General features: G+C 35.9%; 2 protein-coding genes across 2 annotated transcripts; one reads left to right on the top strand and one right to left on the bottom strand.

Moving 5' to 3' along the window:
- Positions 1-248: 248 nt before the first annotated feature.
- dcaf17 (ddb1 and cul4 associated factor 17) lies at positions 249-7,024 on the bottom strand. Its single transcript, XM_055215973.2, has 14 exons — positions 6,860-7,024; positions 6,678-6,781; positions 6,434-6,524; positions 6,103-6,239; positions 5,853-5,931; positions 5,670-5,759; positions 5,475-5,582; positions 5,279-5,384; positions 4,992-5,134; positions 1,834-1,943; positions 1,593-1,680; positions 1,335-1,415; positions 878-1,033; positions 249-789 (listed from the first exon to the last, which is right to left on the bottom strand). Exons 1-14 carry the CDS (start codon positions 7,022-7,024, stop codon positions 673-675), a joined length of 1,575 nt encoding a protein of 524 aa, XP_055071948.2. The 3' UTR covers positions 249-672.
- Positions 6,977-25,845, top strand: mettl8 (methyltransferase 8, methylcytidine). The gene is made up of 10 exons (XM_055215974.2): positions 6,977-7,113; positions 7,633-7,797; positions 8,781-8,872; positions 10,312-10,574; positions 10,748-10,797; positions 11,084-11,144; positions 11,627-11,766; positions 21,461-21,567; positions 25,420-25,485; positions 25,647-25,845. Exons 2-10 carry the CDS (start codon positions 7,661-7,663, stop codon positions 25,802-25,804), a joined length of 1,074 nt encoding a protein of 357 aa, XP_055071949.2. The 5' UTR covers positions 6,977-7,113; positions 7,633-7,660; the 3' UTR covers positions 25,805-25,845.
- Positions 25,846-26,246: the final 401 nt, after the last annotated feature.

Raw genomic sequence — 26,246 nt, 5'->3', positions numbered from 1 at the left:
TTTCAAATTCTAGTGAGCAGCCTACTTAGGCAGCATGGCTTGATATCAAGATGCTGTTTTTGAACGTCCCCACATGATGTACAAAAAACAATGCCCCAAAATATTGCATGCATCTTTGGGCCTGCAAAAAGTTGTCACAATAGATAGTTCACTGGATTTAAAAACAGCCCCTATATTTATTCATTCATTTCTCTCCAAGTTGTGTAACTTACTCACCATATTGCATTAATGCAACACCACACAGTAACTTATGTAACAGTGACAAGGAGCTTTATTAAAGCCAAATTCTTTACTAATAGTTACAAGTTAAGGTTTCAAACTAACTAAAGAGAAAGTTCATACTGTACATGTGCTTGTCCAGACATTCACAAATCATAATGTGAATATTTTATATTGAAAGATTTTATAAGATGTTAAAAATGTATGATTTTTTCCACACCATGGAAAAAGTATGCTTTGCTTAGACATCATTTTACTATCGCAAGTTACATTCAAGTGATACAATTAAGAATTATTACACTTTAGGATAAAATAAATTTTTTTGCAGAAACAAACTTCCATAGACAATTTTTTTTGTCAAACACAGAAAAATAAGCCATTTATTATACAGTTCATAAATAAATATACTTTTCATTGAAAAGTGCACTATGGTCATTTACAGAAGAAATGTGTTTAAGATTCATCAGAATGTTTTTTAATTTTGTAAACATGGCAGCAGAAAGTGTTATTCTTTTTCTGGACGGTGTGAATAACCGTGTCTCTGTCGAAGTACACCTCATGACTGTAGGTCTGGAAAATAACAGAGAGAGCAAGTTTGTAGGATGATAACTTTAAATACAGTGAATGTTATCTGTAACATGTGATCTGTTACACATACCACATCCCAGGGTTCTTTTAGGGGAACCCTCTTCATTAAAACCCCACTCTTGTTGTCATGGAGACGAATATGGGCCTGCCCTTCATCCTCTGCGTGAGTGATTTCTACTACAGCCAACAAATCGATTTCATCTTCATACTTCACCATCCTGAATGTCTAAAATGACGATATTAAAGAAATAGGACAGCTGAAAGTTTAACTTGCCCCCCCAAAAAACACCACCACCAAAAAGACAATTCATTCATTATTTAATTCTTCTTCTGTATTTCCAAACCATTATGTTTTTATTTGAGGAACACAGATGGATATGCTTTGTCCACACACCCTCTTTTCCACACAATAACACTTTATTAAGTTTTAAAATAGGTGTTCACTATGTTGTATAGGAAAATGCTGTGTGAACATTCTTTAAAAGCATTTTGACATGAGCGATTTAGGAGATTTTTGTTAGGCTGACCTCTTGTGCAGGGTCATCATCTAAAAGCTGAAATCTCTTCTTTACTGTACGTCCAGAAGAGGTCACGATCACCTGAGGAGTCTTTGGAAGTGAACAAACCATCCAAAAGTTATTTCTGGTAAACTTTTAAAAGGTTTTAAAATATTAACATTAAGATGTAAACATGAAATAAAAATAAACTTTCCACAATTTAAGGCTTTCCAACAATGCTGCTACATTAAACACAACTGCTCAAGAAAACAGACAGAAATGTATTACACTATTGTCACGAGCGGCAGTGATAGAGAAGTCGGTGACTATCTCATACTTCCAGTCACATCCCGGGTTGGCCGTGATCTTTAGCACACTGCATGAAAAAGATAAACAAACCATTCATTTCAATTGACTCATTCAAAGGCCTTACTAGACATTTCTGTTTCATTTATAGAAATAATAACTGTGATATTATAATAGCAGTTCAGCACCCACAACTAAAACTATTTAAGTATTTGATTCATACTTTATTGCGCTGGGCCCAGCATGAACAATCCTGCCCGAGTCATCTGGATGAAAAAAGATCCAGTCTGCCTCCAGAGAGTCACACTTCATGTCCTGGACACCATTCTTTGCCTGGTGTGTAAACATCAGTGGATCAAACTGACACATCTTGACAGATAACCAACGGCCGTAGCTTGCTTTAGTGATTATAAGGAGCTTTAATAAAATGCAATACAACTGTATGTGTATCTACAAAAAAAATATTTGATAGCCCTTTATCTTAATTCCCTCTAAAAAAATAAAGACATTTATTTCTGGAGGATGTCTTAGTGTGTAGCTGTGTTATGAAAAGCTCTCAATGACACCTGTGTGTTAGATAGCTTCTAAGAAAAATATCGTCTAAACACAGCAAATTATGTCTGCAATCATATTCAAAGTTTGTGGTGCACCTTCACTATTGTACGGCATTTTGGATTTGGGGTCACCATGTGTTACAATTTTGGTACAGCAGACACAAAAAGATGTGCCTTCAAATATAATATTAAGGAAATAAATACTGTTTTTGTCATTAATTATACATGTTATCTTAATCTATAAGCAGTGATTATTTAACCTCATTACAAGTTTCTTAAATTAAAAGAATTTTGCATAAATATGCAAAACCAATGTTTATTTAGTTTCACTAATTGTTTGTATGTTTCACAGTTACCCATATCGGTTGACCTCTGAGTAATAAATATAAAAGGTTTTGATTAGATATTAAAATTTCATATCATGATTATAGTGACCAAAGTTATCACGGTTATCATGGTTTTGTTCAAATGAGTTGGAAATGTTCAAAAAGAAATATTAACACACTGAAAACATTTTTTAAAGCAACACTAAAGAGTTTTTGCTCTTTGCTCCCCCTACAGGTTAGAAGCGTAATTGTCCATTACCACTGTCGTAAATACTGCAGCATAGCTGGCTCTGATTGGATTGTAGGTCTGCCGTAAAGCAAGTTTTTGTAGTTTTCACTCGAACTACAGGACCACTACCCGACGGTTGGAAACTTCTTTAGTGCGGTTTTGGCCAATAGAGGGCTGCAAAGCGAATTTGAAAGTGCCGTTCACCCTGTTTCGAGTGGATGAACGACTGAAACTTTTTTGGAAACGTTATTTTAAGGTAAAAAAAAAAAACCTCTTTGGTGTTGCTTTAAAAAAGTTTTATTTTTGAAAATCACAATTTAATATTTCATGTCTCAGAAAGTATTTCTGTGGTAAAAAAATATATCTGTCTAATAAGTTTACCGTAAATAAATACAATACATTATCCCTTAAATGCCTTCTTGTGCAAAAAACTATGTTGCATGTGCACGCCTGCTTCAAATTGATTCTGGCTGGACAGGACTTACCGCGAGTTTTCAAAATCACGGTAATCAAACACGGTTGTAATGATAATTACATTTTAAACGCTAATACTAATCGTCAGGAAATTTTATCGTGGTTAATCGTGAAACCGGTAATCGTCCCATCCCTAGTTTTGATATATTATTCAGTGTTTACATCATATTTTATATAAAGAGTCATTGAGTGATTCCCTTCATTAATGTTTTCTAACAAAATATGCATGCAACACGGTGTTACTCCTTAATCTTAATCCTACCTGAATAATAATTGTATTGCTGATATGATGTTTATTAAATGTTTTACATACACTCACCTAAAGGATTATTAGGAAGACCTGTTCAATTTCTCATTAATGCAATTATCTAATCAACCAATCACATGGCAGTTGCTTCAATGTATTTAGGGGTGTGATCCTGGTCGAGACAATCTCCTGAACTCCAAACTGAATGTCAGAATGGGAAAGAAAGGTGATTTAAGCAATTTTGAGTGTGGCATGGTTGTTGGCAGTTACTTGGATTTTCACACACAACCATTTCTAGGGTTTACAAAGAATGGTGTGAAAAGGGAAAAACATCCAGTATGCTGCAGTCATGTGGGCGAAAAGGCCTTGTTGATGCTAGAGGTCAGAGGAGAATGGGATGACTGATTCAAGCTGATAGAAGAGCAACTTTGACTGAAATAACCACTTGTTACAACCGAGGTATGCAGCAAAGCATTTGTGAAGCCACAACACAGACAACCTTTAGGCGGATGGGCTACAACAGCAGAAGACCCCACCGGGTACCACTCATGTCCACCAAAATTGGACAGTTAAAGACTGGGAAAATGTTGCCTGGTCTGATGAGTCGCGATTTCTGTTGAGACATACAGATGGTAGAGTCAGAATTTGGCGTAAACAGAATGAGAACATGGATCCATCATGCCTGGTTACCACTGTGCAGGCTGGTGGTGTAATGGTGTGGGGGATGTTTTCTTGGCACACTTTAAGCCCCTTAGTGCCAATTGGGCATCGTTTAAATGCCACGGCCTACCTGAGCATTGTTTCTGACCATGTCCATCCCTTTATGACCACCATGTACTCATCCTCTAATGGCTACTTCCAGCAGGATAATGCACCATGTCACAAAGCTCAAATCGTTTCAAATTGGTTTCTTGAACATGACAATGAGTTCACTGTACTAAAATGGTCCCCACAGTCACCAGATCTCAACCCAATAGAGCATCTTTGGGATGTGGACAAACGGGAGCTTCGTGCTCTGGATGTGCATCCCACAAATCTTCTTCAACTGCAAGATGCTATCCTATCAATATGGGCCAACATTTCTAAAGAATGCTTTTAGCACCTTTTTGAATTAATGCCATGTAGAATTAAGGCAGTTCTGAAGGCCAAAGTATCCAACACAGTATTAGTATGGTGTTCCTAATAATCCTTTAGGTGAGTGTACAATGTAATGTTAAACGCATTTACAAACATGTCTTGCTTAAAATTGGCATATATTTTCTTGCCCTTTGTACTGTGTCAACATAGTACTATTCTACTTAAATATGTGACATCAAATAAACAAAGTTCAAATGTAATCTGAATGTAATCAAAAAGATTACATTACACAAAGTGTGTAATCTAAGAGATTAGGTTACTGAATACAAAATTGCCATGTAGTTTGTAATCAGTAACTGATTACAATTTTCAAGTAATCTACGCAGCTCTGGATGTCGGCTATCACTGCATATCCAGATTGTAAAAACATTACGGCATGGTACATGCAGCTATCTGTAAACAGAGAGCAATTACCAGCGCTCCATCTGTGATCGAGCAGATGTGATGGGTTCCTCTGTGTCTCTTATGGTTAGGGGTGTAGATGTAGTGCCAGGGATGACCACCAATCTGAACACCGTTCTCAAAATATGACATCTCAAACAAAACAGGAGGGCATTCTGAAGAGAGAAGCACATGTAACAGCTCACACTATTATATTTGTATTGTCTAAACACTGCCAAAACAAGCACACAGGCTATTTTATTCCCATATGATGTGTGTTTGTAACTATAAACTTTGTGGTACCAGTATAACATACTCACCGTGAATGTGAATATTGACTGGAACACCGAATGGAGCTTCTCCCACAAATCCTCTTGCACCATTTACATCACACTGCTGTCCCAGAGTCAGCTTCTCAACCCTAAACTAAACAATACACAACACAGAATAATGATTTGACATTTTTTATCCACACAAACAGGATAAAAGTGAAAATATTTAGTTTGTTAAAATTACCTTGTTAAGAATGTACTCAAAACTGTAAAGCTTGACATGTTTGGAGCTGTGTGAAACGGCCAACACTCCCTGTGACAGGAGGACATCCACAGCAGTTTTACCAAAGACCTGCATATAACACAACCACTTTACATTCATTCATTCAATCATTCATTTGAAATGCTTAAACCATGTGCATTACAAATCTTATATTACTTTTTTATTAATCTCCAGCATTCCCACGAAATCCAAAGGAAAGACTTGAAATATGGCCAAGCGCATGAGGATGTCATTATTAACACGTGCCTGTAAGAGATCAAAGACAGACAGGAAGCGAGACAGCGTGTGATTCATATATAAAATATAATGCACAGGTGATCAGCCTTACAAATGTCTGACCTGTCGTTCAAGAGCCGTCTGTTTGATTTGAATGGATTTGACATAAAATGTCTCCTGGCAGGAGTCCCAACCCAATGATCTGTGAAGAGACATTAAACTTAAAACAGCTTTCCCCAAACCTTTTATAGACAGCGCCACTTTAGAATGTGTAGTTTAATGATTTTGGGAGAAATTAAAGTGTAATATTCATATTCTTATACATGGATTAGTTTTACTTAATCTTTCTGTGAAAATGTTACGCCCAAATCACCTGAATTTAAAATGAGAGGAGAGGTAGACCTGGTCTAGTTTTTCTCCTGTGTCCGCTGAGAGACGATATAACCAGTTATTAGCTGTTAGAGTCAAAAGACAAGGCTTCTGGTCTGAAGCTTTCGGTAAAACAGTGTCCTGCAAAAAAATTAATTACTCCAAGTTAACAAAATATATCATCTGACATCAAAGGAATTTTTCATCACAGGAAATAGATGTGCTATTTTATTACTCCTAGCTTTCATATGTGTGTTATATTGTCCGATATGTAGTTATATGAAAACATTGTTATAATGTTCAAATGTATGTTTACAAAAAAGTACCAGACTTACTAATGGACACTGGCAAAGCAATGCATCTTCAATCTTCTCTGTTTTGGGAGTTACGGGGAGCTCATACAGTTGCTCTGGCTGAGGCAAGAGGCTGGGATTTGTAGCAAAAACAACATAAACAGCTTCTCTTTATTTATTTTAACACAAAAAATGCTCTGTAAGTGGGTTTGGACAACTAATAAACAAAAATGGCTTTGCAATATTAAAAAAAAGAGAAATAATGACATCAGGTGGTATACTGTACCTGCTGTAACAACACCTATAATTTTCAAAGTATATACGTCCACTTTCATATAAAATGGGAGACTTGGAGGTCTTGCTCCAAACATTTATGAATTCTGTGTCATCCTATAAAATATATAAATAATGAACATGAAGCAAGTAAATAAAACAGCTGTAAAAGACATTAGACAGTTAAATACGCACCTGGAGAATAATATTTCGGAGTATTTTAAGATTTCCCGCTAGTAATTTGCCAATGTCATTGGAGAAGGAACCATTTGATCTTGACTTCAGGAGATTACAGCTGTTTTTAGTGGTGCGCATGCCCGCAGGAGGGCGCTGTGCGGACGGGCTCGGGAGCGCGCACATGGAGGAAGATACACCATCTAAACTACACTACAAAATACTACAAACCTGTGTGCAATAATCGTCAGACATATCGCCAAAACGGGTGCAGGGTAAAACCGATTCTTTACCGTTTTTATACACAGACTTTTCAGCGAACTGCAATGTTGTGAAATCCTTTATTTACTAATCAGATCAGACGACCTTTAATATTGTAGAAAATTTGGCTCGTGTGACTAATGTTAAATTAATCAAAACTAAGCACATTTTGCACACATTGTTGCCTATGTTAGGTTTTAGCCCGTATAATTAAACGTACAGGTTTCGCCTAACGTTACGTTATTTACTACAATGTTAACTGTTAACTTATCTTCCATAGTTTGTATAATTATGCCAGCTATTTCCAAATATATATTTGAGGCAAAAACTCACAAAAACATTTCGCAATTATCTTCTTTAAGTAGTAGTTTTTGGTTGCGTTTAAATTGTAGTTACCAAACACACTGCTCACATGTGTTTACATAAACTTCCGGGTTATTGTACGCGCTGACGCTTACGTCGTTGCTGTTGCATGGTGGGATGTGTAGTTTTAGGTTTTCATTACGGTTTAACGGGTTAATTTGTCTACTCAGGTAAATCTGCTCAGGTGAATGTGGAAAGATGAGGATTGTCTTTAGGCAGACTGTTTGTGCTGTGAGATGCTTTGCCCGCAGACTTTACAGTGAAGGAAGACCACCGGCCCCTTTAGGAGCCAGAATCCTCACCAACCCTGATGACATCTTTCAGCATAACATGTGGTACAGATGGTCATGATTTCCATTGAACAGCTGCAAGTATTAATGAGTTATAGTTCAATCTAATAAAAATCACAGTACAGATAATGAAACAGGATGAAAACCCTGACTGATTTTTTTAACATACACATAATAGTAACATGGTATCCTTCTTTGGAGTGCCATGTGAATACCATGGGTACATATGGTAATTATACAATACTGTGGTATTCTTATTGATACATACATACGTTGCCACGTCATCATTGTGTACAAACAGTAAAAGGGTCTATACAGCCATAAGAATGAAGATATTTCTAAAGTCAAGGTATATATTAATCTTACAGTAAAAAATGCTATAATCAAATACACAAATACATATTAATCACATTTATTACCCAGCAGGCGATATGCAACCATTTATATTAAAGGCGACATATCATAAAAATCTGACTTTTCCATGTAAGTGATATTGGGTCCCCAGTGTTTTTATTAACATAGAAAATTGGAAAAAGATCAACCCAGTAACTTAGTTTTGGTAAACCATTCTCCACAAGCATGTAAAAAAACAGGTAATTGCAATTTGGCTCCACTTGCGATGTCAAAAGGGGATAATATCGCCCCTTAAACTGCACTATCCAGCCACAGCAATGCCATTTAGTGCAGAGAGAGAAAATTATTCACAGCACAGTTGAGTTTCAATTTCAACAATCCGCCATTATGGTGATCAGTGTTTGCATTTCATCGACTCATTTGCATTTTAAAGGACACACCCAAAAACTGCATATTTTGCTCACACTTACAAAGTGGCAATTTTGTGATATTAAAATGATGTTATCATAAATTATCTATTGGGTATTTTGTGGTAAAACTTTACATATGTACCCTTGGTAAGACTTATCTTACACCTTAAAAAAAGTCTTTGTGAAATGTCTCCTTTAAAGCACTGAAAAGTGTTAGATCAGTGTCTAAATGAAATGAATGCTGGTTTTATCATTGAACTGCAGGGATCATGTGCAGTGGACTGAGGATGAGAGAGAACGAGCCCAGCAGAAAGCAGAGGAAAACTCTAAATACAAGATTCCTGTAGAAGAGCAAAGTAAGTGTCCAAATGTATAGGAAATACTGCTCATAATAAGTCTGCTCACATATAATGTAAAAGTTACACTATAATATAAATGGTTCAGTTAGTTTCTGTTATGCTAGGTAGCAGCATACATATGTTTAGGAAATGATGTTTGGTTAAAGATGTAAGTCTTCAGTTTTCAGTGTATTCAATGCCAAAGAAAGTCATTTCAAAGTTTAGGGGACAAGCAGGAAAAAGATCTAACACCTTTTAAAGATTTTGATATTCTGGGAGTTATTGACAGGCCAGAATTGTGCAACCATGGTGTATGTGAAGGACTGTAATCTGATAGTAGTTTGTGCAGAAAGACCATTTGTTTATTTAAACATGTTTCATAAGCTTTATACTGTTAGTCATAAGCAGGGTTTTGAAATGTATACGAAACTTAATGGCAGAGACCATGCAGTGATGATTAAACTGGCCTTACAAGATTTTATGTCTTTGGTCTACAGTAGTAAACACTATAGCTGCTGTGTTTTCAAATAGCTGAAGCTTATTTAGTAGCCTATAGGGCATCCACCCAGCAATGAATTCAAATGAGATTGGTAACATTAGCATAACAGTGAAAACTGACTTCATGATTCCCGTTTATGTCGCCTAGAGGAAACATGGACATTCAGAAAAGGACAGGGCCTAAAGCTGACCCCTGTGGCACTCGTATTTGACCTGAGATTTATGTGACATTTTCTTATAAACCTAAACGAATTGTAACAATTGTTTAAATAAGACATAAACCAGGTTAATGCCTGACCATTAATGCCATATATTTTTTTAATATAATTGTCCATTAGCATGTCCTGTGGTGTCACTAAAGCTGCACCAAGATCCAGTAATACTAGAAGAGGTCATTTATAAATCTAAGCAGTGCTGTCTCTGTGCTATGGTGGGGCCTAGATAAAAAAAATCATACATACATTTTCTTCTGTCAAAATGTACAGAGTTGTCTCCTTTCAAAGTATTATTGACTGAAATAAGATATTTGATACTACAGAAAAACACTTTTAATAATTTCTTGGGGATAGGGTTTCATGCATGATGACAATTTAGAGGATTTTGTTTGCTCTTCAGTATTTTAAGCTGTTAATTTTAATGGTTTCATATGACGTTACTAAAAATAACATTATTTTGTAAAATTATGTGTAATGCAATGTCTTTACCCTGTTTATGGTTCAAAAACACATTATTTTCCACATACCGTACATTATTGTTACTCCATCACACACCTTTCTGAAACGCATTAAGTAGTACAAAGCTCATCTTGAAATGCATAAAATCATTACTTCTGGGCTGTAGTTTAATAAGCATCTAGGATTATGATTTAATAATAAGTGTAATGTAGCACATAAATAAAATATGTCAAAGCAAGTCAACCTTAATCTTGTTTTTCTAGTTACTTTTGTTTTTCCCATCAGCAAAATACAACAGAGACGCAAATAAATATTGGGACAGATTTTACGAGATGCACCACAGCAAGTTCTTCAGAAACCGTAGCTGGCTCTTCACCGAATTCCCAGAGCTACTTCCTCCAGACGCTTGTAGCCCAGAGAAAGAGCAGGGCAGTTTGGGGCACGTGTGTTTAGAGTCTAAGGATAAAGAAAAACATCAGCAGTGCTATTCCTGTCCTGAAACAAGTGACTCATTCCCTGGACAACATGCTGCCTTTCGAATACTAGAGGTGCTCTAACATACTTGTCATTTCTATATTGCCACAAAATCATTATTGATATGTTAAACCATTTGACCATCACTAAATAACATTTAACCTATTTCCTGACATTTATAATATGTTCCTAGTTTTTCAGTAGAAAATCTCATGTTAATAATATTTGGTTTTTTTGCCTTATGCAGGTAGGCTGTGGTGCAGGTAACAGTGTGTACCCCATTATCAACACCATCAGGTAAGACTGGCATAATTACATGTTCAAATAAAATCTTTTTTACGTAATTGTTAATAGCAATGACAATTCTTTAAAAAAAGCAGTTAATTAATAAAGTAAGCTTTTGTTGTTTTAATAAAATGTTTTTAATTTATTTTCTTGCAAGGACGGTAGACTTTAAATTAAAATGCTTGTAAAAAGTTTGTTGAGTTAACACCAATTTTAGATTTAGGTAACACAAGTAGGCAGGTGCATCTTTTTTCCAGCAGTATTTCTTTGGTTTTTTGAGATTGTGGTCTCTCTGTAGGGGAAGTAAGGCATTCCTGTACTGTTGTGACTTCTCATCTCGAGCCATTGAGCTTGTCCAGGTAACTCGCTGTCACCTGTAATTAATGCATAATTATACCTGCCAGCCAGTACATCAAAGAGAGCCCGCGCACATTATACAGTCACACAGTAGTAAATGCCTTTGAGAATGTATTAATATAGAAACAGACATTCTGATCTTTATCCAGTTAAATGGCAGCTGATCATTTGTGTCTCCTTTTTGGTATGCAGACGCCTTTATTAAATGTCAGTAGCACATGTTGATTCAGGGAGATGTGACATGCACTGCACTGCATGATGACAGCTATCAGCACAAGAGCCATAGCTTCATTTAAAGTTTCTGCTTCTGTTCATTCCTATTATATCTGCTTTAAAACAATATCTATATACTACATGTGAAAGAAATGAAGTGAATGGTTGCCAGGGCATGGTGGTTGCTAGGCTGTTCTGATTGGTTGCTTACTAGCTCAAGTAAAAAGAGACCACCACTTTGTCTTTACATACTGTGTCTACTTTTTTACAGAAGCACCCAGACTATGAGCCTGCAGTGTGTCATGCATTTGTGCGGGACATCTGTGACACAACATCCCCGTTTCCTTTCCCTCCTGGGAGTCTGGACATTATTCTGGTGGTCTTTGTGCTCTCTGCTATCCACCCAGAACGGTAGGAGAAATCACACACTCGTAGGCAAAAACATACTTGCCCAGCATACACCGTTCACGCTGTTTGTATCTACTGTCTCTGTTATAGCAACCATTTCACATTTATATAACTGTGGCATCCTTTAGCCACGTCTACATATCACAGATTAATTTCTCACTTTAAATAAACATGCTATTGCCTTACTTTATTACTTGTATGAGGAGTCTGATCTTACTCAGTCCTTATTTGTACATACATGTGTGTGTTTCTTTCTTATATGTTTTTTTATTTCATTTATGAAATGCAAAGGGTGAAAGAAGGTGTTTTGTAAATGAGTACACAATGAACAATTTTTGTACACAAATTTGATAACTATAGGAGCTGGAAATTGGAAAATTCACCCATTTCTGTTTGCATTTGTTACCAGTACATTAGTAGTCACTAATTTCAATTCCAAGGAAATTAAGTGCAGGCATAAATCCCTTGAGCTGGAATTTCAGTCCGTCTGCTCTTTGTTACTGTATGACCTAACGGTCCCGTAGACGAGCATCTATTCTGGGTGCTGTTCAAAGTGTTGCTATCAGCCTTTCTTAAAAATTATCAGTCATACTCTTAAACATTCAACTAATATTTCCACTTGTTTTCCATCAGATTTGAGTGTAAATATTTTTTTATTTTATTTGGCCTCTACTGTATTCTACTCAATCTTGAGTCTGTCAGCATTGCTTAATGGGATTAGACCTTAAACCAGTTCAGATCTTTAACCACTAGGACACACCAACCTATCATCTCAATATTGATCCTTGTATATATTGATCAGTGAAAAGAACATGATTGGAATTAATAAGTAAATACAAAACACTGTAGATGAAATGTACAAAAATCTCAGAGTTGCATGAGCATCAGCATATGTGTGTTGGTCGGACATGTAACAGCTGTTGAATGGCAACTGACAATTGTTCCTTTAAAACTTTTTAGCAACCCCCTTACATTTTTTAAATGGTTGCTCAGTCCTAGTCCTAGACCAAAACACATTTTGAGCTGTCTCAAATGAAAATAACTTGCCAGTGCCATTAATTTATCTCAAGATACACACCAATAACGTGACCCATGTTTATACAAGATGCTTAAACATGTTAACTAAGGCCTAGTTCTGACCTTAGCAAAGCATCTTCTGTGAAACCAGGACTAAATGCCATACCAATAGACCTTTTGCGTGTTTGCAAACAGAGATGACGTTTTTTGTGGGCGGAGCCCAACTGGTGGCAGAAAGTGAATGCTTCTCAATAGCTGTGTGAAATGTTTTAGCATTAAACTGTGATTTTTTTAAGGATCCGGTGTTCTGTAGAAATCTGTTTCCCCTATATTTCTCTTAAGTGTAATGTTTCTTATAACGTTTTCACCAAGTTACGTTTATTTTTTAAATAAGTTAAAAGTTTAAATGGCCTGGCTACTAATTGTGTACATGTATGTAATGTGTATTGTTCTTTATTGGTAAATCAATTATTTTTACAGTATGAATCACTGAAGTAAGAGCAATACTATCATGTATTCTGTATAATATCATTTATTAAATATTTCATAATTTTTCTGTTTTCAATTTCTTCCTTATTTTTATAGCCTACGTGTTTGTTCTAAAACTATTATGTTTACATACAAATTAATTAGTATAGGCCTGTTTATATATAATTATCACTTTACGTGTGTGTGTGTGTGTGTGTGTGTGTGTGTGTGTGTGTGTGTGTGTGTGTGTGTGTGTGTGTGTGTGTGTGTGTGTGTGTGTGTGTGTGCAATGTTTATATATTTATTAGTAAACATCATAATTTAGAACAAACAGAAAGAAGACATAGGCTAAGATATAAGGTAAAAAGAAGTAATAGAAAACGAAAAAAAAAATGAAAACTTTAATAAATGGTAATATTATTGATATTTTATGAACGCATTCAAATCTTTAATCTTTCTAAATAAATTATAAACGTAACGTGATGAAAACGCTATAAGAGACACAAAGAGGGAACAGACTTCGACAGAACACAGGATATCTTCTCTTATTATAACGAAAAACAGAATAATGCCTTAAAGCTGATGTGTGACAATTTGTACAGCTAACAAGCCAAATAACCCAGAAATAAGTTTTTATAAGCTGTCGAGCTGAAAAAAACGAGCGTTTACAGACAGAAAAGTGGAAACAGGCAACTTTTCATAGTACTCATATTATTAGAACTGTTACCACTAATGGCACTTTTCCATTGCATAGTACCCCACAGTTTGGTTTGTGTAAGGTCGGGTCAGCTCACTTCACTTTGGCTTGGTTAACTTTTCCATCAAGTTTAGTAACACTTCAGAGTGGGAGGGATTATAGGCGTGTCGTTATATTTGCTGCCTATTGCTGTGACATCATACAAGTGAGAGCGTCCTTGTACATTCCCATACATTTATTTATTTCTCAGTCTGCACACATGACAGTTTCTGTACAAACACCTGTAGCGTCGGTCGACGTGCTCCGCTGAGCCTCATTTAAGATGCATTTAAACAAATATGCAGACGTGTGCATAGCGAATGTGCCGACACAAACTGCAAGTCTGTGAAAAATTGGTATGGTGTTCCTGATTCTCAACCTGTGGATGTTTTTTTATCGCTAAAAGGGAGTTTGGGAACTTACAGCAAAGCACAGATGACAAAAGGTTTACTAGAGACAGCGCAAGCTAACATGAAGGTAGAGCTAATCGTTTACATTATAGCCATGGCGCTGGTAGTGATGATTCTCTCAGACCAATCCGTGATCTACAGTGTTTCACGTTTTGGTATCAGCTCTGGTCGCTTGGAACCCTGACCGAGGTTCTACTAAAAAGTATTGGGTACTACATACTGAACCCAGTGGAAAAGCCCCCAAAAGTAAGCTGACCCAACCTAAACCAAATTGTGGGCTACTATGCAATGGAAAAGCGGCATAAAGGTATCATATGAAGAATTGTTGTACTCCATAAGGCTAAAAAGGTATACAAAACATCCATCAGTCGACAGTTAGACAAATTGTCTATAAATGGAGACCGATTAATACTGTAACTACCTTTCCTAGAAGGCACGATGCAGAATACTCATTGAAGTAAAGAAGAACCCACGAGTATCAGCTAAAGGCTTGAAGACATCATTGGAGCTGGCACACATCTATGTTCATGAGTTAAGCAATATCGCTCGTGCCTCTGGCCTAATCACAGCCGTGATGATATAGAGCTATATCACACGACTCCGAGAGCGATATTGCTTTTATACAACAGTTCGACGGCACACGTTTGAAAAACGAAAACTAGAAAACAACAACAGAGTAATTTTAAAAGCCTCTTTGTTTGAGAACTACTTCTTCCGCCACGGATTTGAGGGCGGCCAAAATGACAGGTAACACTTTCGGCTGCTTTGAATCTCATATTAACTCAATGGACGGATTCGCCGTTTTTAAATATTACAATTTCTTGGTCACAAAGTGTAGTTTTAAGATTAGTTCAGTCGAGAATATATATGTATTATATTTAAATCTACAGTCGATTAGTAAAGATAGCGCCTGTTTGATTGTTTGCTTAGTGAGATTCGGTACGTATGAGAACCAAACAATGAGCGGACGTCAGTGTTCACTCGCCCAGCTGATGATCAAAAATTAGATCAAATCAGCAGTATTTGGTGTCATGATGAAACTATTACTTGTTTCTTATTCATATTTAGTGTCTTTTGTGTTGTTATTGTTTTGGCGCGAGGTAAAAGTTAATAAAACTACTTAAATAATGTTACTATTGCTTTCCCATTTAATCTTAACGCGATACGAGCATAGTTCTTGTCAGTACTATACAAAACGGTTTTTTATAAGTGTCAGAGAGATGTTTTTGCATGCTGCTTATAAATATACCAGTGGCGATATTCTCATAACATGTTTTAATAGTCATGTCACGATAAAGTAAATGATCAATGTGCACATTTAAAAGCTGCGGTGCTTACCTGCAGTTCCACGGTGTTTTCGCGTTCTGATAAAAGATATAGCTCCAGAAAAAAACGAGTGTTTATATTCCTCTTTCCAAGTGTTAATCGTCCACACGATGTGACAAGACATTACTCCCATTAACTTTAACGTAACATCCAAGAGCGCTGATCTTTGACGGAATAATAACTTCCGATTGGGGATTCACAGACTGATTTATAAGCTAGTGAACTAATGAGACACACGGAGAGTGTTTAAAAACAGGGCGTCTGTGTTTTTCCATTCAGAGATGAGCCTGTTTAGGACCTCCATTCACTAGGTGGCGGAATGATACGAAAGGTGAAGCGGTTACTGTGCCGTTATCAGTACAATATCGTATAGCTCTTAGCCAATCAGATTCGAGAACCAGAAAGAACTGTTGTATAATCTAACATACGTAAGTCTTTGAACAGACACAGTGTCTATGGCAGAACACTATGTAGGAAGCTGCTGCTTTTACAAAAAACATTGCTGTGAGCCTGAAAATTCCTAAAAAATCCTTCTGAAAGATGTGCAGGTCTGATTCAGAACTACTGAAAGCACTTGCTTGAAGTTATTGTTACCAAAGGAGGTTCAAAAAGCTATTAAATCCAAGGGTTCACTTACATTTTCCTCCAGCACTGTGAATGTCAAATAGGTGTTTTCAAAAAAGACACTATTTGTGTGTTGTTAGCTTACGCACATTGTGTTTGTCTGTTGTTGTGACCTACATGAGGATCAGATCACGTTTTATGCCAAATCACTGTAGAAAACCAGGGGTTCACATACTTTTTCTTTCCACTGTATGAATACATTTGGCACCAATATGTACTTTTAAGTTACTAATATGGACTTTTTTGGTACAAATGTGTAATTTTTGTCTTTTGACAGCTTTTGTAAGTGCGGATATATCCAAGTGTCAAAAACTCCAGGTCCCTGCAGAATTTCTGAATGAAAAGATGACTGAATTAATGACAACAGATAATTTTAAGAAATGAATGCAGTCGGTCATACCTTACAACTTAAATGTAAATATAGCAGATGTGTGTGCGTTACACTGCTTTGATGAATACAGGACCACTTTGGATCATCATTGCTATTTGGATGTATTTTAGTATCTGTGTTTTCATGCCATTTGATATCTCTCTCCCTCCCTCTCTCTATTTTAGCCTCTATTTTAATATTTATTAGCTTGGTTTCTTTTATGTATATTAACATTTTAAACAATGATAACATATATCATCAAATAAAATAAACAAGTAAAAGAAAAAAGTTTGAGTAGACTATATTAAAAAAATATAACCGAAACGAAAGGCGTTCGACGCACATAAACAGCACACATAACGCTCACTGCCCATAGATAATCATTCAAAAAATGCACCTGCAACTGCCATAAACGCGTTTATTTAAAGTTGTTAAAATATTGTCCTATCCTAACAAGCCAAACATCAATGGGAAGCTTATTTATTCAGCTTTCAGTTGATGTTTATATCTCAGTATTAAAGAAATTGACCATTATGACTGGTGTTGTGGTCCAGTGTTACACATTGTGAAGTACAGATAATGTGATAAAAAGAAACAAGAAATTAACATATCAACTGTCACCAGTGCTCTTAAATTAACTTTCTGCTGAACACAAAGGTATTTGTAATCAAGCAGGAAACCGGAGCACCATTGACTTCCATAGTAGAAAAAAATAATACTATGGAAATTACTGGTGCTCAAAAACTATTTGGTTTAAAATATCTAATTTTGTGTTCAGCAGAAGAAATACATTTATAATAACTTGAGGTTGAGTAAATGCTGACAGAATTTTTATTTTGGGGTGTACTGTCCCTTTAAGGTTAATAAGGCCCTTTTTTCAGAAAATGCAGCCATTATGACATCATTGTTGTTCAATCAATCGCTGTGGTAGAGTTGAAGGTGTTGTCAGAGTAAGACGTGTTGTTACTTTGCTCGTGTTTTGCGAAAGAAAAAAACTTAAAATGGGGATGAGAAAGAGACCGCTTAGTCCGTCTTTGAGCCATTCAAAACTTTGTGCTGTCCAGAAGACCAAAAAGAAGAAGATAGAGGTGAAGGTCCAAAGGCAGCAGGCAATTGGAAAGCTTTCCTTTCCAGCCCCGGTGCCCAACCTTGGGTGTGATGTTGAAGAGCCCATGGAAATAGATGAAACCATGGATGAGATGATGACAATGGACTGGGTGGACAGCAGAGGAGGGACACAGGTGATTTCCACTACAAGCACTTCATCCTCCAAAGTGCTTATAAGACCATGTCGCTTCACTTACAAGAGCCTGAGTCAACCTGTGCCAAACCAGATCCTGAGACACAACTGAATGAAGTGGCACAAAACCCACAGATCTGTTGTTTACTGTCGATATGCTGGTGAAAGTCCTGTAGCAAGATCCTATTGATTCATCCTTTACTGCTGAACTACTTCAGGAAATGCATCTGGATTGACTTTCAAGCTCTTCGTCTTACTACAGTCATGAACATGGCCTGAATGTCCTGCGGTGCAGTTTATATGAAGCAAACAAAATTGGCATGTTGATGCTGAAGAATGATGTCCTGCCATCCTTGATACCGGATGAGAGGTTTTTGGAAGAAACTTGTTGCAAGAAAATGAAACGAGTGGCACAAGACACTTCACCAGTGAAAACAGTCCCAGTCTTGAAGCTGTACTGGATGTTAAGATACGTCTACTGGAGCTCAGACAACTGCACTTTGTGATACAGCACATAGCAGTTTACAAAAACATCTTAAGTTTAAAGTTAAATAAATATTTACTATTGCTTATATCACTTGTGTCAGAGTCTTCACTACTGTCCTGAATCAATATTATTTACTATAAGACAAAATATCCAAATACTTCAATACTTATTATCAAAAGTTTACATTACATTTTTTAACAAAGTGTAGGATGAAATACAACAATGTTTGTTCAAATGTTGAAATGTACAGTAGTATTCTAGCACTTTTTTCACATTTGCTAAATGCTTAAATGTAATGGGAACTCACAGATGATGTGCAGCACATTGATCCTAAAACTATAATAAAAGACACAGATATGATTACAATGAATTTAATCAAATTTATTATTCATCCCCATTGAAATAAAAAGGACAATTCTTTTGTTTACTGTAGCAGCAGTGTTTGTTTGTTTGTTGGTTGCTAGGCAACAGACTTAAGAGTTAATAACTGAACATGAGTAAGCAATTTATGATTTCCTAACTAGAGATGAAATAAGATTTAGTGAGATAAGATGAGAATCCTAAATTAACTTAAGATCTCCTTCTGTTACGTGAATTTGCAAAAAATCATAATTTAAAGACTCATATCTTAACCCCTGTGCATTCTTCACATTTACTACCTGTTAGTGGATGAAAACAGCCACTAAATTCAATGGCTATAAAAATGTATCAGTTAAATATTTTTTCCACATTTTTTTTACATAAATCTGTTAATCAACCTCAGTACTGATCAAAACTACCAAAAATTTCATGATTTTAACTCTTTAATTGCCAAGTTTATAAGTGATGTCACTGATTTGGGGAAAAACACACACAAAATGACAGATCTTTAATATAAAAAGTGACTGTAACCTGGATTGTTTTTAACCTTTTTCACAGTCTTGGGCATGTCAAAGATTGGTAAAAACATTGGTTTTGAAGCATTTTTAGTTTTTGTGTAGCATCAGTTTTAAAAATGTTGCTCCCTCATTTATTGTTAGTGGCTGTTTTTGCCCCATTGACTTTCATTATAACCACATTTTTTTGATTGCAGAGCTATGACACCTTTTTATCATGCATTTTTGAATGTTTTTTCCTTTTGCTAAGAGGTCAAATTTGGCATTTTTACTGTTGATCACCATGTGGCACTATTAACCCTTTAGTAGGCCTGTGCAAAAACAAAGCTTAATTTCTGGCTTGTACATTCAGTTATATGGAGTAGTGTCCACTAGGGGGAAACGTAGTCGGCGATCCACTTTATTCTCCTCAAAGGCAGGGTTTTACGGCTCGACAGTTTATAAAAATGTATTTCTGGGTTCTTTGGCTTGTTACATATTGTCACACAGCAGCTTTTAGGCATTATTCTGTTTTTTGTTATAAGCCAGAAATGACAAGGAGGCGGCCTCTCGCAATACAAAGTCAATGGGGACGGTTGGATTGAATTCCCCCCGGTGGGCGTGTTTTTCAAATTTGCATAACTGCGCTCTGTCTCTATGATTCGACGTAACTGTGACGTCGACTCGCAAAAGGTCTATACCAAATGAGCTATTCAGAAGCACCAGATTCTTTTTGGTACTTTATTCCACAAAATATCTTTTAAAAAAGTTGGAGGGCTTAAATTTTTGTTAACTTGTAACTTCTCTTCCTCTAAACTCCCCATAAAACTCTCTAAATTCCATGAACAAGCTCTGTTGGCATGGAAACTTTATTTCTCCCCACATAAAGTGAAACTGTGGAACAACGAAAGCATCTTAGTAAAGAACAAGTCAATTTTGTTTAAGAACTGGCATGAGAAAGGTATTGATTATCTTTGTGATATGCTAGATTCACGTGGGAATGTTTATTCTTATTATGATTTCATGTCTAAATACGATTTCCCAATTGTCCATAAGGAATTTCTTACAGTTGTTAAAGCTATACCTAATGGTCTTGTTCATTTAATGAGATGTCATTTATTATTTGAAGAAATTGTAAAACGTGAACATATAAGAAATGTGTTTCAGTCAAAGAAAAAAATCACTCCGAGGGGTAATTTTTTTGGAATTCTTTAATAAATAAAATTAATTGGAAAAAAGCATGGATACTACCTTTATAAATTTTGTGTCCCCAACAAAGTTAAAGAATTACATTTAAAAATTTTGCATAACATCTACCCCACTAATGAGATTATATCTAAATTTAGTAACACTAATTTGAATTGTACTTTTTGTAAGTTTGCCACTGAATCAGTTGATCATGTTTTCTTCAAATGCCCCCTTGTAAAATAATTTTGGTCTGATTTATCAAAAGTTCTGGGTTCAAAATCCAACCTGATCATAGATTTGAATATGTGTGATATATTCTGTTATTTTTCTGATTGTAAACAAAATATAGAATATATAGGAAATGTGTGTATTTTAATGGCAAAATATTATATTCACAAATGTAAATTTTCCCAAACAGTTCCCAAATTAAACAATTTTCTTTATGACCTTAATTACCTAATTATAACACTAACAAAAATTAATAATCAAAAAAGTGTCAAATTTGTGATTTTGTAATGATCTGATGAATGTTACATAAGTCGCTTATTACCTCTGTATTTTATGTTATTTTTATTTATTTATTTATTTTATGTTTTTGTTTTTTATTTGTTTTCAATGATTGCCTTTCTATTCTTCTTTGTACTTATTGTATCTATGTCATCCAAGATTGTTTGATACTGTATCAGTATTTTTGTGTTCTATTTGCAATAAAAAAAAGAGCTATTCAGAAGAATTTCAAGGATGCATACAACAGAAGTAAACAGTAAACCAGACAAAGCACAAAGCTACATATAACAAAAAACATACACTGCATGCCAGTATTTTACAGGAATTTAATAGGTGTAAAGTAATTCATTACCTGCTTCAATTTAAATATATATATATATATATATATATATATATATATATATATATATATATATATATATATATATATATATATATATATATATATATTTTTTTTTTTTTTTTTCCAGAGCTCAAAGTGTGGTGAATAACTTGGCCGGATACCTGAAACAGGGAGGAATCATGCTATTTAGAGACTATGGAAGATATGATCTGTCACAACTGAGATTTAAAAAAGGTAATTTTATTAAAGAGTTAAAGAGTTGGATTCCTGATGTTAACATGTGCAAAGGTTCGAAGAACCATTTGGTTGTATGACAGAGTATTTCTCTGCCAAATGCACCTCGTCAGGGTTTTTTTTAACTACTGAATCAATGTCACCAAAAAAGTGTGTTGTTGTTTGTGAGGGAAATGTATGCTTGATCAGCTTCCTAAAAAGCCCAGCATTATGGGAATGATAGATGTAGTTTGTGTTTCGGTCCCAGTGATAAAACAACCGGGTCATTACCGCAGGCAGTAAGGCACTCTTCAGTTTTTGGTAGCGTGAAATAAATGCAGATAGCCCCAATAAAAAAATCACATTATTTTTTAATGTGGAATATTGAGACAAAACATCTATCAAAACCCATATAATAATGTCAAATAACCAAATTACAATCATCAATCCAAATATTTGGATCTAACTGAACTCAAATTTCTATAAACTTCAGATTTTGCATCTGAAATATCAACTTAAGTCATGAATAAGAAAATGCCACTCGACCTTGAGGGCATAGCACAGGGTTCCTCACTTAGTTTTCACCACAGGCCAAATTTTGCCAAGAATACAAAGCCAAGGGCCACTGACCATAATGTTTGCTTTGCTGTTCTTGTTGTTTTTGTTGCTGGAAAAATCTGAATTTCCATGCTAGCCAACTGTGCCTGCTCTTCTCCACACTGGATCTACTCACCATTTAATAGTGGTTCAATGGATCACAAAACTCACAGTTTTGATCATATGTTTTTCCAGTCACAGATATTTTTTCAATCAGTAAAATAGGGTCTACTTTCGCTTTAAAGAGCAAGATCTGCACGGAGCTATAGTCTAATAATGTCACAAATTCGTTTTTTTTTTATCAACTGATTATGTTCAAAACATAAAGAATTGTTCTTTTTACAAGAAAACATGTTTTGTTTTGTTTTGTGTATGTATCTGCTAAAGACAGAACTGAATTTACTGTGTGCATTGTCGAAAATGTGACTCTTTGCATGCAAGATTCGGAGCTACAGTAAATTGTAACAGCATATCATCTCTTTCATCAGCTTTCTCCTCCTGTCTCCACTTCTCACCTGTTTGTTGTTGTCGAGATTTATGACTCTCAGCAATTTTTTAAATTCTCTTCACTGCGCATGCAATCTTTATCACATTTAAAGCTTGCTGCGGGAAATTTCACTTACGTGAGGATAGTAATTACATGCATGCTATCTGTACAGTTTCAGCGAATGGAAAGTAAAACTAAAAAGCAAGGGCGCATTCAAACGCAATTTCAATACCCAATGCCAGAATTACACACAACATAAATACCCAGCCGATCTGTGAGAGAATGCAAAAGCATTTAAATACATATTTCTTCTCCCTAAGATAGGCCGACGGGCAGGGCAGAGATACATTTTGGTAGCCCGACTAGAAGGCACAATAGCCCTGGGATGTCGGGCCAGCGATTTTGCGAGCCCTGAAATAAAACTGCATCAAATGGCTGAATTTTTTTTTGTTGGCAATCGGTGCGTAAGTGCATATAATGTAAATTACTTGAGCATGTTGTGTATCGTAAGTTATCCAGAGATAGTGGGATAATGTTTTTGTGTGTGTTGCTTGCTTGTGATTCGCTCCAGCCACGGTACGCCTCCAGGAGCTCAGCTTTTTTCGGAAAGTAGCAGTAGAGCTGATCTGTCTTTTATAAATCTGATTAAACTAAAGACTCTTCGTAGAGATGAAGGATGTAATACTACTCTATAGGTACTCAAGATTTACATGAGATTAGCAGAAACAGCGTGTGTTATGTGAGCTTTAAAAATGCCACTGTCCCTGTTTCTTTACCCAATAATGTGTTTGCTGTAAACATTGAGCGGTTTATGTTGCATAGGTAGAGACAAAAGTGAAATCCATAGACTAAACAAACCACAATATAATGGTGAAAGTTTAATGAGTATGCAATTTTTACCTTTTTTTTTAAACAAATGCAAATTTTAGGCTTAAAGCTCACATAACGCACGCTGTTTCTGCATTTCTGATGTTAATCTGGAGTACCTATAGAGTAGTATGACATCCTTTATATCTCCAAAGTGTCTTTAGTTTAAAGAGTAACTAAACCCTAAACCAACTTTTTTTAGTTAATGATCTGTAATAATGATGCTTTATTAGTGCTGTTCATTGATTTTAGTAAGTTTTTTGACATTTGGATATAAAGTGTTTCAATACTACAATATATGGTGTAAAAACGTCTGAGTGCTGCCCTCTTCAGGTTGAACAGTGGCTACTGCAGTTGCATTTTTCTATTGGATGTTGGGTTCAAAAAATAACTCGTGATGTAAGCAGGTTCAAGCTCACCACGCCCTTGTTACGATCTCACCACACCACACACTTGGTACGAGCTTAGTTCCTCCCCTCTATCTCTGTTGGGATCTGCCCACTTTTCTTGCATTTTTCAAATATTGTCAGTGGGTGGAGTCAGGCTCTGACCAGGGGTTTAGTTACGCTTTAATCAGATTTATAAAAGAAAGATTAGCTTTACCGAATCTTTCTGATAACGTACGAAAAAATGAAGAAGGAGGAGTTACTACCGCGGGAGGAGCGAGTATGAGTCATGCAACAATACAACACTGTTTTAACTTATGATTCACTACATGTGCGTTTCATTTATATAATATGCACGCGCCTATTTCCAACATAAGACAGAAGTCTTACTTACCACATGCAACTCATGACCCGGTTGGGAAAATCCACCGCATCAAACACACACACACAAAACTCCACTGCTACCCTGGATAATAAACTATATCCATTGTTTTCATAAGGCTGAATTTCTTCTCCTTACATCCAAAAACACACTTCTTCATTCGTGCCATTGTTGAGTTTTGAAATTAAACAAAGCTGTGTCACGTGATAAGATGTTTACAAGTTCAAGCGTCTCCCGCTGATTGACGGGTAGGCGGGGTTTTCCGGGGGAAGTGCCCATATAAATAAGTGATACGTATAGAAACCCCTGAAACGTCAGCGGGACCTGTAATCCAAAAAAATCTTTCCAAAACTTGTACGAACCCTGGCGAAGTGCATTCGGCACAGAAATACTCTGTTACACGCCCAACTTCTTTTTTGACACTTTGCCTACGTTTAGCATGAGGAAACAACTCTATAACTGTGTTAATAAGTCAGAATGCTTGAAATACCATTGAACCACCCCTTTAATTAAAGGAAAAGTTCATCTCTTCCATCCCAGAAGCACAACATTTGACATCTGACAACGTCAGTTAAACAAATATTTTTTTCAGATCAGAGCGTTAGATTCAAAGATTGCAGCACACCAATAAAATCAAGTCTGTTTCTATTTTTTAGTAACTTTGACTATATTTCAAACACGTACCACAAAACTACATCCTCCAAAGTCCAGAGTGGGACATCAGATAGACAGTGGGAGTTTCTGGTAAATAAGAGAAGGATACTTATTTTTTTGCTGTGTACAGAACGTATAGTGTTGTCAATAAGACAGGAGTGATTTCTCAGAAAGCCTCAAATATATTTGTCCAATATTAAGGACATTTTATATAGTAAAAGAAATGATATAGCTTACAGGACTTTTACTTCATAAAAACCTGACCCATCATCACACAGCTGAAATATATGTGCATGCATGAGGAGATACACTTTTTTTAATAGTCAGAGATGCACCCAGTTCAGTGTTTTAACTGTATTGTAACTGATTGAATTCACACATTATCTTTATAAGATTTAAATTGAAATGGTATTGGCAAGCTAAACAAGAAGAAATCGAATTAAATTGGGTTGTTTTGAATGCTGTATAATCATGAATGCATATTCTTCCACTTTCTGTAGGCCAGTGTTTGTCTGACAATTTCTATACACGACAAGATGGAACCTGTGTGTATTTCTTCACAAAAGGTACGGACATTTTAGCAGATTTTCAAGATTAATGCATTCTTTTGTATATTAGCTACTTTTACATTTCATGTTTATTTTGGCTTACGTAACATGAATTCATTCTTTATTCATATACTTCATGGTGGATCCTAAAAGTTGAAAGTTTTGTTTATTTATGACAGCTGAGGTCCATAATTTGTTCACAAATGCTGGCTTGGAAGAGCTTCAGAATTTAGAAGACAGAAGACTGCAGGTCAACAGAGGAAAGAAGGTGGTGATGCACAGAGTGTGGATGCAAAGCAAATACCGGAAACCTTATCTGCTTTCAACATCTGTTTAGATGACATCATTGAGCACATGAAAGTAGGGCTAAAGGCCTTGTCATGAAAACACAAGACTTTATCTTGAATAAATGTTCAAGAGGAAACTATTAAAACATCCAGCAGGTAATACAGATGCTAATAAATCTGAAGCAGTTGCTTCTTTTTTATATTTTGCTCTTTTCTAGAGGAAGTTAGAGAACAGACATTGTTTTCGGGAAAGAAATGCCATCCCACATTTTAATTAAAGACTGCATAAAGACTGGAGCAATATAGAACCCTACTGAAAAATCCAGCTAAGACCAGCATAAGCTGGTGGGCTGGTTTTGGCTGGTCTCCCAGCTTGGTTTTGGCTGGTGTTGCTGGTGAAGCAAGCTGGTCTAGCTGTGTTTTGTTCACTTTTTAAGCTGGACTTAGCTGGTCAGGCTGGAAGACCAGCTGTTCCACCATCTTGGCCAGCTT

The sequence above is a fragment of the Misgurnus anguillicaudatus genome, chromosome 17 (genome assembly GCF_027580225.2).
Source record: "Misgurnus anguillicaudatus chromosome 17, ASM2758022v2, whole genome shotgun sequence".
Taxonomy (NCBI): domain Eukaryota; kingdom Metazoa; phylum Chordata; class Actinopteri; order Cypriniformes; family Cobitidae; genus Misgurnus; species Misgurnus anguillicaudatus.
The sequence above is the reverse complement of the archived record's forward strand: the minus strand, read 5'-3'. Positions and strand labels throughout refer to the sequence as shown.